At 34.3% G+C, this 21,478-nt stretch overlaps 2 protein-coding genes across 2 annotated transcripts; both read left to right on the forward strand.

Moving 5' to 3' along the window:
- Positions 1-8,441: 8,441 nt before the first annotated feature.
- On the forward strand, positions 8,442-12,132 carry LOC113771653. Its single transcript, XM_027316224.1, has 10 exons — positions 8,442-9,251; positions 9,383-9,468; positions 9,565-9,649; positions 9,730-9,825; positions 9,952-10,047; positions 10,132-10,269; positions 10,382-10,479; positions 10,593-10,665; positions 10,761-10,877; positions 11,472-12,132. The coding sequence occupies exons 1-10, from the start codon at positions 8,442-8,444 to the stop codon at positions 12,108-12,110; spliced, it is 2,238 nt and encodes a 745-aa protein (XP_027172025.1). The 3' UTR covers positions 12,111-12,132.
- A 3,012-nt stretch (positions 12,133-15,144) lies between these two features.
- Positions 15,145-19,222, forward strand: LOC113771654 (protein FAR1-RELATED SEQUENCE 5-like). The gene is made up of 6 exons (XM_027316225.1): positions 15,145-17,330; positions 17,412-17,724; positions 17,817-17,900; positions 18,014-18,065; positions 18,224-18,240; positions 19,103-19,222. The coding sequence occupies exons 1-6, from the start codon at positions 15,145-15,147 to the stop codon at positions 19,220-19,222; spliced, it is 2,772 nt and encodes a 923-aa protein (XP_027172026.1).
- Positions 19,223-21,478: the final 2,256 nt, after the last annotated feature.

Below are 21,478 nucleotides of genomic sequence, written 5' to 3' on the forward strand. Positions count from 1 at the left end.
CGTTGGGTCACATGTAGGGCTCAATGATTAGCACCCCATTTTAACAAGTCTCTGCAAACTGAACAAAAATCAAAATATGACGGATCTTTTGTTGGGCGCTCGACAGCCATGAAAACCAGTCTAACTCATGCTATTTGAATTGCACAATTTGAAGTTAAATTTCTGACCAAACCCTAGCCAATAAGTTAAAAGTTTATAAGAACGAAAAAAAAGTAAATCAAGTTTCTAAATACATCCATTGGGAAATTCAATTTTTTTTCTTTACTTCTCCCAAGGAATTTGTACAATTTGCTATGGGCTATTGAAGTCAGCCATTGCCCTTAACTTTTAAGCTCCAGTGTATGCCCTGTTCTCTTGCCGGCAGGAATCTAAATATATAAATTTTTGGGATAATTTCAGAAATCTCTCGTGAGTTTTTTGACACTTGCATTGACCTCTCCTGATGTTTCTAAAATTATGCTAATCTCCCCTGAGTTTAATGTTTTGGTAACAGATTCAGCCATGTCAAATAAAGTGGCATTAAAAAAGTATTTGAGAAGTGAGATGATAATTTTGTTTCACATATGCCCTTGTTACTTTTCCTGGAGTTGTATTAGTAAAAGAAAGGAATGTTAGCCCACAACAAAATGTAGGGTAATGTTGAGTGTCTTCACTGATATCAGTTATTTAATTATATATTAACAACACCTTAAACAATTAAATGGTAAATATGAATTATTAGATTGCAAATAAAATCAGATAAAAAAGTATAAAGTTGACGATACAGTTTTATGGTATGCCATCACATAATAAACCCTTGTATAATTATAATCACATAAAGTGTAATTTTAGTTAAAATTATAGACTATCAACAGTTGGAATAATGTACACTAAATTGTCTATAATATTTTATATGAGTGTAAAGAGAATTGCTTGAACTTCAAACCAGGGACCTAAGCCCCATCTTCAGTAACCCCAGCCACCAGACCAAGCCTCGGAGGGCCAATACTTGAGCATCAATTTGTTAATATTAATTGGTTATATATAGTTACCTATGTTTCCGCTATTAAACCAATAAAGCACTATGAGTGTACAACTGATACCATACTCGTGAAATTATGAGACTAAAATCTTAATCAAATAGAAAATAGTCTGTGTATTTATATTGAGGTTCTTGCACAAAACTTAGAATGAGAAATGGTTCATGAATAAATTTGATCTTCATTACATATTATAATTCGCAGAATTTCACTAGGAGTCAAATTCTTTAAACTCAATGTCAAAATTTGCACAAAATATGCATTTTGTAGATGAAAATTGGATACGAATACTATATTTACTTCTTATTTTGCCAACAATTATGAATGGTTTTGGTTGATCAATAATTCTCTTTTTAATACATTCTTTCCTACTGATTAAAATATTTACTTTAACCAAGAATCCTTCCTCTTTAGTGTCAAATTTGAACTTTTCTCTGGTAGAAAAGAAACTTATGTTACAGCCTATGAAACTTGGACAGTAATTTATTCTAAATTTTCCCTTCATCTTTTAATCTCATTTAATTTTTTTTATAGTGTAAGTGGGAGGATTAGAAACTGAAACCCCTCATTTACATTCCCTTCCTTCAAACCTCCCAATGCATCCCTCCCCTCCCCCTCTCGTTTAATTAGTTAATCTCAAATTTGCTGACCTAACCTTATTTTGTCCCTAAATTTGCTTGTTTTAACATCTTTAATGGCTTAGGGTACACAAGTAAATTTACCATAGCTTAGGCCAGCAATGTGCGCCAAAACACCGCCATGGGAGATTAGTGTAATTTTAGAAATCTCATAGGAGGTTAGTGCTAGTGTGAGAAACCTCAAGGGAGATTTCTGAAATTATACCTAAATTTTTTATGTAAATAGCTGATCAATCTTATAATTTTTTTTATGTAAATAGCTGTGGAATCTCTTTCCATGATTATAATAGGACTATTGTATCCGCACTGACATCACAAATAACAAAACAATTGAATTGACTACGTAGCCGTAGGCAACGGGTCGAGAACGTGGTGACATTTGGTACGCTGATTTAGAATATTCTAATTTTCTTCCATGGGAAAAATTACAATAATTATCCCTCAAATATCACTTATATAAAATTTTAGCTTCTCAGAATCAAAATAAGAGATTTTATTCCTTAACATATATAAAAACTTGCTTTTAGTCCTTGGTCAACTATCCAGTTGAATTTTGGCTAGATTTTGTTGGATCCTATCATCTTCCCCATAGGGTTTTACAGATTTTTCAGCCTAACTCATCAGAAAGTTATTTTGACAAATTTTACAACTTGATTTTCGTGTCAATGAAGCTCTGAAATCACTTCAAGCATGTTCCAAACTTCAGATCAAATAGAAATCACCACATAAACATAAATCAAAAGTCAAACGTGAAATCCAAAACTCTAAATTTTCTATTCTATTTTCTACATAAGATTCAAACAAAGTTGCAATCAAATTGCATCTATTGATTTCTAGGATCTTAAAGATCAAGGTCAATGAGAAGTTTGAACGCAATAACTCGCAAAAATGGGAATGCCATTTTCAACCGAAACTTAAAACTCAAAAAAAATGAAATAGGATAAAACGTCCAACAAAAATCTAATTCATCGTGGAGAAAGTTTCATTGCACCAAGATATACATTTCTTCCGATCCATTATACCACAGAATTAACTAGAAAGTCACTAATTAGAAAACCCCAAAACAGTATTCACTAATTAAGCGTGATTCTTCTCCCGAAACTCAATCAAAATCAAATTAAACAGCATGAACATGTTCACATGCTGATAAAGAACAAAATGCACAATAGAATCACAGCCAAAACGTTCCCCTCAGAGATTCATCATTGTTAACTAAAGCAAGCTTTTGGAGTTAGGGTTTGAGTAGAACAGCATTGGGGAAAATAATGGAATAAGTGAGAAATGGGATCAATAATTGAGCGAATTGCCAAATTTATTGTTTAAAAATTGGCCATGTGATGTCCATGACATATTTCAGCCAAAGTTCTGATTGAAAAATTGACCAAGAACCAAAAGCGAGCCTTTTTTTATTTGTTAGAGGCTAAAATTGCTCGTTTTGATTCTAAGAAACTAAAATTTTGCATCAGTAATGTGTGAGAGATAATTAATGCAATTTTCTCTTTTCTATGCTATGCTAAGAAAGATAGGAATCTAGGATTGTTAGTGAGACTGTCTCAAAGGCAGCATCCATTAGATGAAGCAAAGTTATTATTAATGAGACGATCATTAATAGAATTGACACATGGTTAACATCTTTTAGATTTAAGTAATTTTTTGTAATTATTTGCAGAATATCAACTTTTTGTTATTTTTAATAAAATATCAAACTTTCATTAAATCTATATTAATGGATATAGAAATTATATCACACCATATATAGATATGATAGATCTAAAGAACAGATAATATAGATCTAGAAAATTAATAAAAATTACATTGTAAAGCACCAACAGTACTAAAAAAAATCAAATGTAACACTTATAGTTCCAATAACATCTGTGTATGCTTCAACTGTTAGATTTGCTAATTAACTGCTTCAAACTCTGATATCAATGGAGAGATCTATTGAAATAAATCTAAGTAATCCCAAATCTAACAACTAAATCTGCAAAAATTAGATCTAAAAACAATATAGGAAAATCTACAAAAAAATTTCATTAGAAATCACTAAAAGAGAAGAAAACGCTCACTAGGAAGCTCTAGAAAAGGAGAAAACTTTTACTAAGAAATCCTAGAAGAGATGGAATTCTCACAAAAAAAATTCAGAAGAAACTTTATTACAAATACAGCCAAAAAAAAAAAAAACTATGCAAGGGAGACATTTCCTTGCAGGAGGTTCTTCCAAAGGAAGAAAAGTTAGAGAGAAAAAATGAGAGTTTAGGTTGAGAGTAGGAGTGTTCATCATCCAATAATTGGTAATTTAGTAAAAAAAATTCGATTTCTTTCAGTTTTTTTTCAATGAGGTCAACATCCAATTATTGTTTAAACTTTTTATTTGGTAATTGAATTTTGGTCAGATAGTCAGTATTTCAGTAAAATATTCAAAGTTTTAGATTGGTTTTCTAATATAGATTAGTTAAGTATATTCAATATGTAATTAACAGCTTAAAAGTTATAAACATGTTAATTAATATGCTTTTAAGGTCACATATTTGTTTATAAGGATAGATTATAACTTATAACACTATTGACTAATACATTACTATGCAATGTGATATATTAGTAGGCATGAAATATATAAAATATTTAATTAAAATATGAAATTTGGTAATTTGATAGGTAATCGGGAATCAAATTTAAATATCTATTTCCAAACTGTTTTACCAAATTTTAAGATTGGATCTTGTTCGATTTTCCCGAATTTCATTTTATCGATATCTGATTTTTATCTAAATTGGATTGGCCGATTATTCGATTTTTCCTGAAGTGTGAACACCCCTAGTTGAGAGAGAGAGAGTTTAGGCTATCTGTATGATATCAACTTATGGACACCCCCATGCTCTCTTTAATCACAATACTAATTGCAGAGTAATAACACAGTGAAAGATGGTTTATTTTGAAATTACATGGATGAGATTGAGTGTAAAGCACAAATTTAAATAAATAATCTGTGTTTTCTTGTGTTAACATCTATTTTTACTGTATACCTGTATTGGCATATCCCAATTTACGTCCCATATGGAAAGAAAATGAATGGCTTATAAGCTTGGGTTAGTGGCTACGGACCGATCTATTCGTGATTTTACCTTATCCCTACTTATTCTCTAATCCATACTTACTGGGGTAACTCTCCCAAGATTACATATATTATCCTTGGACGCCAATTTCCTGTAACCAGATATCTACAACTGGTAATTATCTCACCTCATCAATTGCATCTTATTCTCTAATCCTACATCTGGTAATTGTCTCACCTCACCGATTGCATTTTTTCCCTGAAACATCTGATTGAGCGAGATATTAAGAAAGATAAAACTTTTTTTGTCAGCCGCAAACATAAAGGTTATCTTGTCGAAAATTCTAAGGATTGGTACGGTGGTTTGCACCAATGCATTGGTAAAGTGGTTTGATGTGGTACGGTTGTGATAGGAGCAAGAGGAAAAGCAAAATTGAAGGTTGTTTTTGGTGTGGGTTAAGGCTACCGAAACTTAAATGAATGTTGTGATGGTGGGCTCCAGATTGAAATGACCCAGGACAATTTGTCAGGCATATGGGTTCACCCCCACTATGGGTTCACTCATCGTTAACCCATGTGAAAAGAGCCAAGACATTATTAATAATCGTTTTCTAATTTATGAACAATAGACATAACGAAGAAAATGCAAAGTTAGATATACAACTGAAAAGAAATTAGAAAAATAAATAATATATGTATGTGCAGAATTAGATAAATTTTGATTCATTTAATTACATAAATTGACAAAAGAGTAGATAATTTAAATATTTTGGAAGAAATTTTGGAATAATATGTATAATTAATTAAACCAATAATAGGAATTAATAGCTGTAAAGGAGTAAATGAATGGTTAATTAATTCGTTGAGATGGAATATTTGTAGGAGAAGTAATATGTTGTTTTATTATATGAGAAGAAATTAATATGATTTTTTTATTATATTTGCGGGTAGAACATAAAGAAATGTTTAAAAAATGCATTTGTAATGGTATTAGTCCAAATTAATGAGAATGAATTGATGACATAATAACCGGAATGCAAATAGGTGAAATTTAATTAGACCATACTTGTCACTTTTAAATTTTCAACATTATCATCATAATCACTTAATTATATTTTTATCATTTGATTAACATATTGTCTATGTATTGTCATCCAATAGCACAACTAACTTTCATCGATAACCAACCATAAACATTATAATTACCAAATTCATTAAAATGATTTTAAAAAAGCTTTTAAAAGATCAAAATTTTTTTTGTTTATTAAAATTTTATACCAGTTTCTTCCATATAAAAAGTGATTGTTTTAAATTACACATAGTTTGAGTGTGCCCTTTATCACTAGTAATACTAATGGTATTTGTACTAATATATACATGCTTGAAATCAAATATTCGTATTGATTAGACTATGTAGTGATGTAGTTAATAATATTTTTAATAGGTATAAATACAAAAATATAATTCCTCATTGTTTATTCTAAAAGTAGAACAACAAACAATCTTAACATTAAAAGTATTCCATATACTTTCATGGATAATATAATACAAGATGACATGCCCGAATTTACTAATGAATGAATAATTTTCTTTCAAATAACATAAAAAACTTTTTACAGTTGGTACTCCCAAACTTGAACATATTTTTAGGCAAAAGGAGATAAAAATTTATGAAACATAAGTCTATTGTTGTTTGTTTTATCTCGAAATTTAAATATATCCAAACCTCATTCCTAATTTTCCTTATTGTATCTAAATGTTTTGGACATGAATTCTCATATTACAATAAATTATGAAGAGTTAATAATACTTTAAGTGCTTCTTTTTGTGTAATAGGCTCCAAAGTTACTATATCATCTCTAACTTTCATCATTAGCATGATTTTCAGTAATGCCAACAATAACTCTTTTAAACTGGAGACCTCTAAACTTGTCTCATTTTCATCATCTGGATAATCCAATAGGTAATTTACATATTTAGACTTTTAACATCTTTTTATTACTAGAATAATTCATATGTTTATAAAAATAAAAAAAAACTTTAGTCGATTAAACGAGTGTTTATTTGAATTGTAAGCACACTCATAAATTAATAAACTATTAATTTATTAATTAATTTTAAATTAATAGAATTTGTATAACTCCGAGATTGTTAATTTATAGAGGATTTATTGTAATTTGTATTAAGAAAACTACGTAGCATTCATTAAATTGAGAAATTAGTACTTTCATTCAATAACTTGAAGGCTAATTAACTATGCAGCTATAATTATTGCTAGCTATGACTGCATAAAAAGAAGAAGAAGAAAGTATCATACCCAATAATGCTGCACAAATATAGTATTGATGTATACATGCTTAAATTTAAGAATTGGTATTGGTTAGACTATCATGACACAGTTAAGAACAATTTTTAGTATGGACGAATACAAGATTATAACTTTGCATGTTCGAAAATTAGAAATGAATAGATAATTTACATTTCTTTTATGATTTTAAAAAGCATTGCAAATATATGATAAAATTAATAGAACAAGATATTGTAAGGAAATAATCATATATAAGAGCTAAATTTTCATTTTCTAATGTATTGCTACCTATCACGTGACTTCATCCTATAGTATCAGGTATAGTTGCAAAGAAAAGGACCAAGAATAATTGCAAAGAAAATCAAATATTGTGCAAGAATTGCAAAAGTGTTAACAATAATTGGTAAGAATAATTATAAATTCATGGATTCAATTTGTAGTTTTGTGAAGTAGAAAGAAAGAACTCTTTTCATGATTCATGAATCATGAAATATGAACTCTTTTCATGATTCATGATCTAATTGCTTGAGTATATAGTAAAAAAGGGTTAAGAATATTTGCAAAACCTTATTAATCTTGTTTTCAGATTTATGAATTATAAATCGTAAGAATTGTGAAAGGATTAAGAATAATTGGTATTACAATGAGAAACAAATATTGTTTTTGGATTCGTATTGTAGTTGTGTGAAATAGAAAAAAAGAACTCATTTCATGATTCATGAATCATAAAGTACGATTTAATCATTTTTCATAAATGAAAATGAGATGTTGAAGCATGTATGTAGTATATGTTATAGAAGGAATAAGAAAATTGACCAAAGAATCTTTTCATGATGCATGAAGCATAAAATAAAGTATAATTCATTCGCAATTGAAAGTGGGAGTGTAATTAACCTTGGGTCTCTTATCACGGTGAAAGTGTAATCTCTCCGAAGATGGACTTGCTAGTTCTTCCCACTCAATTTTACTTTTCGTTTCATGAAAGGTAAATCAGGCTTAGTTTTCGTTTCTTCCCACTCAGTTTCGTCTCCAGAGATGGCGGACCAACTTTACCTTCACGTGAGTAAATGAACTTTTCCTTCAATTTCCTTTGTACCGTTTTATTACGGATATCACTTCAGCACAGAAATAATTGTTTTGTCTGTTGTGGTAGAAATTTAATTTGAACCATAAGATGGACTTGTGTGCAATATAGCCGTTGGATCCTACTTAGAAGAAGTGGCACGATTTCAGATGTAGTGGTTGGATACCGGTTGTAGAAGTAAAAGCTTTCATTTGACCAACTAAAAAAATGATAAATTGTTTAAAGGGTAAAAAGTGAATTTAACATATAAGGACACATATAGGGCTGCCCAACCCGACACCATTTGTCTTATGAAGAATCTAATGCTTGCCAACAAACATACAAGAGTGTTGTGATAATGGTGCGGCGGGTGAGACAATCCAACACCATCTGCTTGAGTTCATCCAGCGAAAGAGGTTGCGGAGAAAACTATCCATCAGGCAAGCATAAGGGCGTGGACAGCAGCAGTAGTAGAGAGATGGAAATCCAAGAGGAAGCTGAAAATTATGAGGAGGTGGAGGATCTACTCAACTATTTTGAAAGATGCACATCTGAGATAAAGGAAAGTCAGAAACAACTTTTGGACGTTGTAATGGGTTTATCCAAGTCCCTGAATCATCTAGAGTCTGGGATAATGAAGGAGCTGAGAAGAATTAGTGTGGGCTACTGTGATGGATGTCATATGAAGGCCATTCAATGTAAAGCAGAGGATGCTGAGCGAAAAGTGAGCAGGAAATCAAAAATGGGATATGATTTCACTATGTTGAAAAAAAATAATCACATTCCTAGCACACCAGCACAATCCATGAAACAAATGATGGTTAAGAGTAGGGGAAGAAGAGAGAGTCGTATGGTTATCGGCGTTAAAAATGGTAACAACTTTGGTGACTTTATAGCCTCCCCAACTAAAGAGTACAACTCTCGGAAGACAAAGTGGAGCACTGTTGGTCTCCAAGAGAATGAACCCAGAAGAAAGATCTCAAAAAAATCACCTAAAATTGGTGAGCCAGATTCTGAGATGTCATCTAACTCGACAAACGAATACAAAGTCAAGAAGCAAACACCTAGCAGGGCACATGAAAGAAAACCCAAAGGACTAGCAGGAAGGGTATCAGTATATACCCAAAGAAGGAACGAAGCACGGAGAAGAGCAGAAGGAGCTTTAGAGGTGAGAAACTTGATATTGAATAATGTGAATTAAATTGCTCATCCTTTAACCTCTGTTTTTGTATAGCAAACTTGATATAGTAAAATGAGGCACTAATATGCAAAATTTAACCTTTGTTTTGAGTTTTCTAGACAATAAGGAGAGAGGGAGTTGATAATTGCAAAACTGCTAGTGCTGTGGTTCATGATTTTCTCATGAATATGACATTGCCGCTGGAGTAAGTGAAAGTGTTCCTAAAATTATATTTAGAAACACATTGCCCGTATGGTGTTGATAAGCAAACATAGATATCTGACTGAAAAAACACGTGCAGGCAAGCCGTCGTTACAATTAGAGGCCAGGTAGCTAACAGAGAGCATATTCTTTGTCTATTGCCTTGTATGGGTGTCGAAGCTGAGGTAAATCTCACATAATTAAGTATTTTTATCACAAAACATTAATTTTGAAAACTTAGTATACTGACATTGTGTTCTTGTAGATTGTTAACTGTTACTCTGCATTGCTCACGGCACGTGCAAGGAGAAATTCTGGGAATGCATCATATCGCGTGTGGTACATGCCGAGTTGGTCAGCGGTAAGTCTGTTAGGAACATAAATTGAGCTGAAGGATCATTTCCATAAGGTTCATTGCTTGGTAGGAGGAGTCAGCAACAGTCACTGATTTTGGATTTGGGCTAATATTTGCAATTGTTTGTTGAAGGAAATGGTGACAAAAAATGAGATGACACTGGATGAGCTGTATATCTATTACCTAACTGAGAACAAATTTGGTGGCTTGATTATGGAGTGTGAGAAGGTAAATAGTCTCATTAGTTATTAATGAATGGGATGTATTAAAAAATATGGGATTAGTAATTTCATTCGTTATTGATATCTGCAGATTTGTATACCACTGAATTGGGATGGAAAACACTGGTATTTGGCAGTCATTTACATGAAAGAGAATAAGGTTATGATATTCGACCCATTCCCTGATGAAGATTTCAATGAATTGCGGTTGATGAATGCAAAGGTGGTGGTAAGAAATGAAAACTCTTACATGATATATGTCATGAATGCATGATATTTGATGTGTGTAGAATGAAGAGTTTGAATTGCTTTGAAGCTACTGGTATTGTCATCTTTTGTAGTGTTCAAAAATTAGTGGTGCACTATATACGGGATATGGGGAAAATTTCAGATATGACTTCAACGACTTTGAATACTTGAGTCCCAGTTGGTGCCCAAGGCAAATCAACAAGTAATTTGTCTATGTTTATGTCTAGTAGAATAGCTTGAGACCTGATTTTTCAATATGTGAATTGTTATATAACCTTTTTTGGCTGCACACGAACAAAATAGGTGGGACTCTGCTATGTTCGTGATGAAATACATGGAAGTATGCGATGAAATGGAGGATGGGATCAAAATTGAGGTAGGTAGTTCACTCATTCATTAACTATGTCCAATTTTCATGTGTGTGCATTTGATTTTTGTTTATATGGGGTTTCTGGCTTTGCCTCAACTCAGATAATATCCAATCAAGCTAGGAGAAGCCGAGCAATTGAACTATTTGTGGATGCATCCAACGAAGCCAGACAAACCTGTGTTGATGAATTTGAAGGCCTTCAAGAGATATTCCAACCAGTGCATCCCAACTAGCTTCAAGAGAATTTTTGTGAAGTTCAATTGGTTGGGAGTCATCTCCTTCTTTGAATAGGACTGCTAGTGGGAGTTGAATTCATGAGATTACTGTGCCTCTGTAAGGTTGATGGTTTCCTGAGAGATATAATATTGTGGCATTGATGCTACTTCTTCTGTCTTTGCTGTATCATCTGTACTGAGCGATGATTTTCTAAGTTCTGTGTGTTTTGAGCTTTTCTTTTGTACCTATCACCAACCAATTTTTGATAATTCCTAAAATGAGCAAGTTGTTTAAAATCTTGGAATGTATTGTAATCTTTGTTGTATCATCTCTACTGAAGTGGTGAATTTATTGTCAGCGTAGCAGTGGCATTAAAATTCTTGACCTGGTTTTGTATGTTTAGTTCTTTTGTCAATTGGTTGCGCTTTCTGCTTTTTGTGGAAGATGTTATACTGTCTATTTGATGAAGCAGAGTCAGTTTTTTTTTTTCCAATATTGTAAACTTGAAGAGTGACGCTTGGTTTTTGCTTGAACATTTTCTTGAGGTTTTGAGAAATTTTTCGATACTCAGCACTTGATTTTGTCTTTATTGCCAGATATATGACATTTTTCAGCTTCTACCTGCCAAATTTCAAGTAGGAGTTTTCTCTGCTACCATGCCACCTGAAGCCCTTGAAATCACTAGAAAGTTTATGAATAAGCCGGTCAGGATTTTGGTTAAGCGTGATGAATTAACTCTCGAGGGAATTAAACAGTTTTATGTGAATGTTGAAAAGGAAGAGTGGAAGCTTGAAACTTTATGTGATCTCTATGAGACTCTAGCCATCACCCAGAGTGTGATTTTCGTGAATACTCGACGCAAAGTTGACTGGCTTACTGACCAAATGAGAGGCCGTGACCACACAGTCTCAGCTACGCATGGAGACATGGATCAGAATACCCGGGATATAATAATGCGCGAATTTCGCTCTGGTTCTTCTCGTATTCTCATCACCACTGATCTCTTGGCTCGTGGCATTGACGTCCAGCAAGTATCTCTCGTCATAAATTATGATCTTCCAACTCAGCCGGAGAACTATCTTCATCGCATAGGAAGAAGTGGACGGTTTGGAAGAAAAGGAGTTGCTATAAATTTCGTGACAAGGGAAGATGAGAAAATGTTGTTTGATATTCAGAAGTTCTACAATGTGGTTGTCGAAGAACTTCCACAAAATGTTGCTGATCTCCTTGGATGAGGTTGATTTTGGCTTTTGTTAAATTGAGGTGGTTACTTAATTCTTCTTTTAAATGGAAGAATAAATGACTACAATAACTAGACCGCTTGTAATTAGTTATAATTACACATGGATAACCATGGACAACCGCTTGTAATTAAAATAAAATTTTTTCATATTCCACATGGACAACCACTATCATCTTTTGTTATGTTCATACTCTAGTGAATTGGATAAGACCGAATTGGATGTCTAATGCGACTCTCCAGATGGTTACCCACAATGGCATAAATGCAAGTGCACCTGCAATCCTGGAGACCATTAAAGTCTATATATAGCGTTGTTGTGCCTAAGTCTCACACACCATTCCAACTTGTATAGTGTACTCAAAAAAAGATAATGGCCAGTAGCTCTTCAAATTCAGCAGCATCATTTGCAAAATATCCAGACCGCTTATGCGAGTGCAAGAATGGTTTCTGTCGAATTATGGTGGTCGGCAAGTCAGAGGCAAATCGAGGGAGGCACTACTATGTATGCCCGAGTGAAGTGGTAAGATCAATCTTGCTGGAAAAAGATGTTATAGAAAATTAATCTTAAAAAATCTTCTTCCTTTTTTCTCATACTGACTAAGTTCAGCTATCCAGCGCTGCCGACCATGGATAGGATGGTGTGATGAATATGCAAATGCCCTTGACACGGTGAAATCCGGCGGTCACCTTGCTGCACCGACAGTTGACGAATTGCAGGGCCGAATTCTGGATGAAGTCATGCAAACAAGAGCTGAAATAATGAAGATTAGAGCAATGATGAAGGAAGTAGTTGCTTCACAAACTATGGTGAAGTATGTAATGTTTCTAGTTATGTGTCTATGCCTTATTTTGTTAGCTAAGGTGTAGGATATGGATTCTGATCATCTGCAAGACCAGTTGTTAGGTAATTTTTTGGTACAAAAGCTTCAAATAGCTATTATCGATGTTTTTGGTTCTTTAGAATAGCTTTATGTCGTTGATCTGCTACAAGACCATCTTTTATCAGCTTTTCCTGTAATGCTTAGAAAGTATGGGATGCTTTGCCTTGACCTTAATCTTTTATCTTGGGTTTGTTGTAATGCTTAAAAGGTTTAAAGTTGATTTACAACAAGGATTTCCGACCATTAGCAGGCATTAATTACCTTTGTTCCATTAATTACCTCTGTTCCATTAATAGCTGACATTAACTACCTCTGTTCCATTGTATCATTAATGACTCTCAACTGCTACAAAATCATCTTTTATTATGTATGGACCCTATTAGTCTTTATTGAAGCCGTTCATATCAACAACTGAACTGAACATTGAGACTTGCGTTTCTGTTTCCTCGCTGCCATTGCTCTTAACTAGCTTCTACACATAAGGGAGCAGCTTGTAGACAAATACACGAAAGACCTACGTTTAAGGCTGAGCTGATATTCCCTTTTTTTTTTGTTTTACGTTGAAATTGAATATGAAATATAATTATAAATACACAACCAAGGTAAGTCAGTCAATAATACGTAAGACAAAAGCAAAACAAATATTTTTTCTGTGCAGGCATTTGACAGACATCAGAGATAGGAACAAGCTAGAGACATCAGAGCGACATCAGAAACAAGAAAATAGAAAATATCAAAATTCTAACAAAGAGATTTATTTACTACCGAAGCAGTTGCTACGTCTGTAATAGATGCATTGGTTGTGGTTGCCCAAAATAGCTAGCAAGGTTGGAGACGACATCATCACCTTCTGTGACCACTTCCGCTAATATCAGAGGAACTGGAACTGGGGAAGGAGATCCATTGCCAATCCAGCTCGTGAGATCGCTGAGCTTGAAGACCGTATCATTTGCTACTAAGGAGTTCAATCACTCACAGTCTATCCATAACAACGATAAGACTAAACAGAAATACCGTGAAGAGAGACAAACTCATGGGCGGGACCTATATAATACATGGACTGGCAGATTTGAAATGTACTTCACATATGGGTGGGAGATGAAATAATAGCCATCAGATCTCTTGAATTGTAGTCTATTTTCACTACCTAATAATGAGCGGGAATTTTGAATTTCTATACAAATCCTACAAATTGCTCTTGAATTATAAAGGAAATTATAGGCGGGAGATTCAATTACGGATTAATATTTCATACTAGTTTTCAAAAGCCAAAATGGATACTGGTTGCTTCAATACTAGTAGCTTCAATAACGCAACCTTAGAATTGAGTAATGGGGTAGTTGGCAACGAGTCTGGACCAACTCATTAATCATGAAGTACATAACCTGCATTTAACGCAACCTTAAATTGTTGAACGAGGTAGTTGGCAACCAAATGATATCAAACAATACCTCGGACTCAGGACAGCTAAAATCAGAGTTTAATGCCAGACCAGATAATTGGTTGGGGATTTGATGTGAAAACTAAATAGCTGTTGCTATTAATGCCAACAACCAACGTAAATGGGCAGATAATAAAAATGAATAGGAAAAAAATAAAAAAAAATTACAAAGCCCCTTCTCAAACGTCAAATAGCACATGGGAAAGTTGGCATCGGATATCCGCAAAGGGGAGCTTTTTTTCAAAAACTACAGGCCAAGAATATTGGGAAAAAATAGAGACCGGAAGGGGTACAATAGGAGCACAAGGTTCCTATTGTAACAGGTAATCATCTTATCCTATTTAAAATACATTTAAATTTTGTTATCTATGATTGCCTGCTACATTTTTATTGAGATTTATATGTATCGTGTATATGAAGACAGTGAATAGAAAAAAGTATATTGAACTATAAATTTGTCATTTGTATGAAAGAAAATAATGAATTATCAGATGAATAGAAATAGCTTGAGAAACTACTCCTACAAAATATTATTATCAAGTAAAAATTGTAGAAGATGCAGTTTTTTAGAATTAATTTCCGAATCCCACATGCAAAATAGAAGTAGATCAGGTATAGTAAAACATTTAGGAATAAAATATTCATACAGAACATATTGTGATATGTTCAAAAGGTGAGCAGTGGAGACCACTCAAAGAGACAAAATGAATTGGCACGAACCATCTTGTCTGGAGCATGCAAATGAAGAGTTAGAGAGAGAACAACTCACGGGCTCCCGAGAGCAAAATGGAGAACGAGGAGAAATGCGAGCAGAAGCTGGAGAAGGAGTAATGCAAGAAGAAGTGATGGCCAATAATGTTCAAGCTCGTTGCATAGATGATCTGGAATATGATCAAGTAATGAACATGACATTTGACTCAGTAGAAGATGCAGAGCTTTTTTATTTCGTGTATGCTAGAGCAATGGGTTTTGGCATAAGAAGAAGTGATCGAAAATATTATGATGATGGGAAGACACGTTATAGAAAATGGCTATGCTGTAGGGAGGGTGAACGTGAAGAGAGATGGAAAACAATGGAAAATCGAATGAGAGAAGCAAAAGTTGTGACTAGGGTGAAATGCAAAGCTTGCTTTCGAATCAAGTATGATCTGCCAAGCAGCAAATTTATAGTCACTGAATTTTTAAGGGAGCACAATCATACATTGGCAACGCCCTCAACTGCCATTTTTCTAAGAGCACATAGAAATGTTTCTGATGCAGACTATGCTCATGCATATGCATTGCGAAGGGTCGGGACAAGAACAAGCCAGATTATGAAGCTCTTTGCACTGGAGGCAGGTGGCTATGACAAAGTCAATTTTCAGAATAAAGATCTGTATAATAAAATAGAAAGGGAGCGCAAGAATGAGATTATACATGGTGATGCTGAGGGTGCAATCGCATATCTACAAGGAAAAAAGGACTTGGATAATGACTTCTGTTACAAGTATCATACAGATTCAGAAAATAGACTAATGCGTCTCTTCTGGGCAGATTCACAGTCCTTATACGATTACAAATGCTTTGGTGAGGTCCTAGTTTTTGATTCTACGTATAAGACGAATGACTACAACCAGCCATTGGTGGTGTTATGTGGAGTAAATAATCATTTCTCAACATGTATATTTGCGTGTTGTTTAGTATCCAATGAAGATGAGGAAGCATTTGACTGGGTCCTTCAAACATTAGTCGATGCAAATGGTGGGAAAAAGCCAATTTCTATTATAACAGATGGAGACCCAGCTATGAAAAAAGCCATCAAGAATATAATACCTGAGGCAAGGCATAGGCTCTGTTCCTGGCATCTTCAACGAAATGCAAAGTACAATGCAAACAAAGCTTTCATGAAGCGTTTCTCCTCGTGTATGCATAATAATTGGTCCCCTCAAAGATTTGAGCGCGAATGGGAAAAAGCCGTTATTGAGTGTGGCATCAAAGACAGTGAGTGGGTGAAATCAGTTTACAAAAAACGTGATAAATGGGCCACGGCATATCTTCGCGATCATTTCTTTGCAGGCATGAAAAGTACACAGAGATGTGAGAAAATGAATGACGTTTTAAAGATTCATTTGACAGGGGAGCTGAAATTGTTTGAGTTCATGCGGGCATTCGATTTGGGAGTTGCTGCTATACGGCACGAAGAAAATAGGCTAATTGCCGAGACCGAACAAACAAGCCTTCTTCCAACCACTGATATGCCTTGGATAGAGGAGCATGCAGCAGAAATATATACTAGAAATATATTTTTGATAGTCCGAAATGCTATTAAAGGTCAAGGCATGTATAATAGATCTGACCTCATTGATGATGGGGTACACAAAATACATTTTGTTGAGCACTCACGGGAGAATGGCAGGTTCAGGGTCCAGCAAACCATTCTAGGTGGAATGCTTGCATGCTCTTGTATGATGTTTGAAACCCTTGGCCTTCCATGCACACATATGTTTAGAATTATGCTACTTGAAGGGATAGAAAGAATCCCTGATTTCCTCATAATGAAGAGATGGACACGAAAGGCAAGGGAAGAATTTCATCGAGGGGCTACAGTAGTGCAAAATGTAGCAGATGATGTGACTGAGCTTGCTAGGTATGGGAGATTGATGGCTGGTTGCAAGCCAATGTGTCTCTATGCCTCCAAGACGGATGTCGGATATGAACGCATACTGAGCATTATTGAACGAGAAACACCTGAAGTGAGAAAATTGAGTGAAAACAGAAGGCCTGCCGAACCTACATTACGTCAACCCCAACGTAACTATGGAGTTAAAGACCCAGAACGAGCAAGATCAAAAGGCAGCCAAAGACAAGAACCTAGGAGAAGGTCAACTGGTATTCAGTGTGGAAAATGTGGGTGAGTGAACTACATTGAGCTTCTGCATGAAATATTATGTTTCATTCCTACCAAATTCTTGTATACACTTATTTTTGATAGGAAACGTGATGGCCATAACAAAAGGACGTGTCCTTTGAACACCAGCAATTTAGATGATAACTGCTCTTATGAGGAAACAGACGAGCTTGGTAGTGATGAACAATTTGATGAAGTGCACTACCAACGAGCAGCATTTGGAGGAAGCAGCAGCAGTAAGCAAACAAGTTTCAATGATATATCCAGACTGCAAGCTTGTGGTGGAGTCGTTCACACAACTGATTACAATCAATCATTAATGGGTAGCTGGTCTATGCAGCTATCCACTCATATGTCTACTTCTACAGATGGTGGCAGGATGAATGTCGAAATGCAGGTAGAGTCAATCCTTATTTAACTTTTATTTCTGATGCGTTGTTGCCTACTACTGTAAGTTTATTCTATGAACATGTTGTGCTGTCATTGTAGCCAATGACTTGTGATTTTAGCTCAGAAACACCAACTTTCTGTGATGCTGGTAGTCATTCCCTCATTCCACGGTTTTCATCTAAGGTAAATGACTTACCCCCCCTGTTGAACTCATTGCACTACTTTGAATAATATTCTGTGTATTCCAAAAGAATGCACAAAAACACCAATAATGAAGTGGATAACATTGTGTACAGGCGAGTAGCAGTACTGGAATTCCTTATGCATGGAGCTCTGACAGTGGTTATGGCAACTAACTATCCGTGGCACAGGCATGAAACCTTACATCATATTTGTACGTGTACCAACTAGTTTTTTTTATAGATATTTCTTCTTGTCTTCTAAACATGGGATACACAAGGGTAACTTTTTTTATATACTTTTTAACCATGTAAATGTCCTTGCAGATTTTGAAGGCACCTCGGTATTAAGTTTATGGAGTTTGATGATGATATTTGTCTAATATCAGAGAGATGATCTGGCACCTCAAATATGCTGACTTGAATCTATTTACGATTGATATTTTGATTTGCATGTTTTACCAAAGAACTTAACTTTAAGCATGTACGTGGTGTGCTCATAAGCGTCTTTGCCAAAGAACTTAACTGGAGATACTCTCTGCTTGGTTGAAACTTTAGCTTATTGTTTCCACTTTTGATACGTCACGAAGACCTTGATTCTCTGTCTGCAGTGTATGACTTGTTGATATATGTTTCTTTTTTGTGTTTCTCTGCTATGTGTATAAGAGTATGAATTTACCCAGGTTGGTCCAGGGTTCTTGAAACCAGCACAGGTCAAGCAAATATTTTCTGTTCGCTCCGCCCCTGTCCCGAGAAAAACTCTCTCCCTCTAGCTTCGTTCATAGTTTAGCTCATTGAACGCCAACTGGACCGGTAAGACCAGCTAAGAAAAGACGACCAACCCCTATCCTACTGATCTGAACTTAAAGAGCAAAAACTGAATATATGCCGAAATATGAGATTGGAAGCTTTTCTTATAGAAATATTGAACGAGTGGCAAACACGCCGGCTCACGCACGCTATGAACCCAGAAGGTTAAAGTGGGATGCGCCAACTTAGTAGAAAGTAATGAAATCACTGAAAAAAGCATGCATGTAATGCCATTATACCGAAAATACTGTATATATGATTATATTCTTGCTAAACTTCAGGGATAAGAACTTCATTTGCAGTAAGCTAAACTTGAAGGAATTTAAATGAAGATGACAAGGAAGAAGATTCAGGGGAAGTAATACCAATCATCATGACGTTTTTGGGATCTAACAGAATGATACTTACGGTGTTTACGGCTCCATAACCACTGCCAGAGAATGTGTTGTGAAAGCTGGAGCAGATAAGGTGTTTACTGTGTTTACGGTGGTTATGCATGGAGTAGATATGTTGTGAAAGCTGGTAAACCGAAACTCCATCTAGAATATGTTGCTAAACATAAATTCATGTTTGTGGGCCAAAGAATGCTTAGTTATTACGGTGGAAGATTGTTTTGAATGCCAATTGTATGGTTCTTAAAAAGGATCTATTACCACGTGCCATGTTCATACTTGAAGAATGTGTTATGCCAACGTGGCAGTTATGCGTTGTTATCCAGACGCTCATTTAATTTGCAATTTTTGCATGCATGCAGAGTAATTATCGTCATTAACATTGACTTTTATTTTGTATTTTTTGTTCAAGCATGCTTTGTAATTCGTGTTTAATGATCGGTCTTGAGATGCCAATATATGGATATAAGTAGTTGAATTAATACACGTGTAAACCAAAGTTAATATATAATACACGGTAATGATATACTAGTTTGTAACAATGCTAAATCTAGTACGTGCCACGCGTGTACTGAAAACTAGTAGTGTTACTAATTCACATTCAATGAAATGAATACTAGTACTAATATACATGTAAATAAAATAAGGTAATAAAGATTAAAACTCCTAAGATGGAAGAAAATAAGGCAATAAAGATTAAACCTCCTAATATGATAATTCCTCTCCTTATGAATTTAATTAACTAATATAATATATTATTATATAATATTAATAAATTTATAATATATATTTATATAAGATATTATACATGTGTATATAATATTTATAAATATAATTACATTTACATTTTTTATTATAAATATATTATATAATTATATATTAATTTTTAACAAGTAGTGGGACGAGCCTCGTTTCTAAAGGGGAATCAGACTTGGCTTTTATCCAATACCCTTCAACTTCAAATTACTAGGGAATTGGAAAACTCCAAATTTTTAGATATAATTCCAAAATTTCAATTCCGATAGTAGTAATCCAAACAATGATTATGAGATTTATTTCAATTCTCTATACCGAAACCTTTTTACCAAATACCACCTAATTATGCATTCAATCCGATAGTCGATAGATGTGGTGCTTGCTCATAAGAAAATGGTAATAGATATGGATCATTTCGTTATGAATTTCCTAATGCGTTGTAAGACTATAACGATAATAGCTAATTACAGCAATTAATCAGATAGTCGATTCCGATGATTATAACTAATTAAGTTTCTAATTTGATTATAGATTCCTTGGTGCTAACTCATAAGTACACAATTGTAGATATGGATCATCGGAATCGATGAATTCTCCAATTCGTTGTTGGGCTAAGATGATAACAACTCATTATAACAATTAAATTGGATAGTCAATTCCGACGATTATAACTAATTAAGTTTCTAATTTGATTATAGATTCCTTGGTGCTAACTCATAAGTACACAATTGTAGATATGGATCATCGGAATCGATGAATTCTCCAATTCGTTGTTGGGCTAAGATGATAACAACTCATTATAACAATTAAATTGGACAGTCAATTCCGACGATTATAACTAATTAAAGGTCTAATCTATTGTCGATTCCTTGATGCTAGCTCATAAGATGGTGATAGATATGGATCATTGTTATCTCTCAATTTGTTGTTAGATCATTGTCAGATAGTGGATTCCAACGATTATAACTACTTAGGCCTATTTATACAACTATTAATAGGACTAATTTATATGATTGTTCATGGTCAACTAAGTTGATTAAAGTTACTAATATGATCTCATATATATCAATTAATTATAATAACTTAAAAGCGTGTGGTTTTCATGAAAGTTAAAGCACGCCATTTGCCAAAATGATAGAGCACGCCTTTAAACAAATCCAAGTTTTGATAACAAATCTCCCTCCTGACCAGTGGCACGCGGGCAATTTGGAAATATCTTAATCGTCAGAATACATTTCGCGCCATTGCATTTCTTTGGCGCCAACAGAAGGTTTTACTGACCATTTCGCGCCATTGTCAATTCCGAGAGGTCCCACAACAAATTATGTTGCCGGTTTTGCCCTTGATGCCTGGCCGGTTAACAAGTTTGCTTGTCCTTGCTTGCTTGGCCCACCACTATCCATTTGTCACCTTTATGTTGGTTTTCTACATGAGTAGAATACATTCGTTTCTTCATTTAAGAAAAAACCGTTTTATTACTACTTTATACTTATTTGTCCCCACAATTGCAGACTTGACAGCCACTATAATTGCTTTGACTTGCATTTCAATACTTGTGTCAGACTAGTCATTCTAGTACCAACTCGTTGCTTATCTTTTTGTAAGAATAGTCCAAATCTATTAT

The sequence above is a fragment of the Coffea eugenioides genome, chromosome 5 (assembly GCF_003713205.1).
Source record: "Coffea eugenioides isolate CCC68of chromosome 5, Ceug_1.0, whole genome shotgun sequence".
NCBI lineage: Eukaryota > Viridiplantae > Streptophyta > Magnoliopsida > Gentianales > Rubiaceae > Coffea > Coffea eugenioides.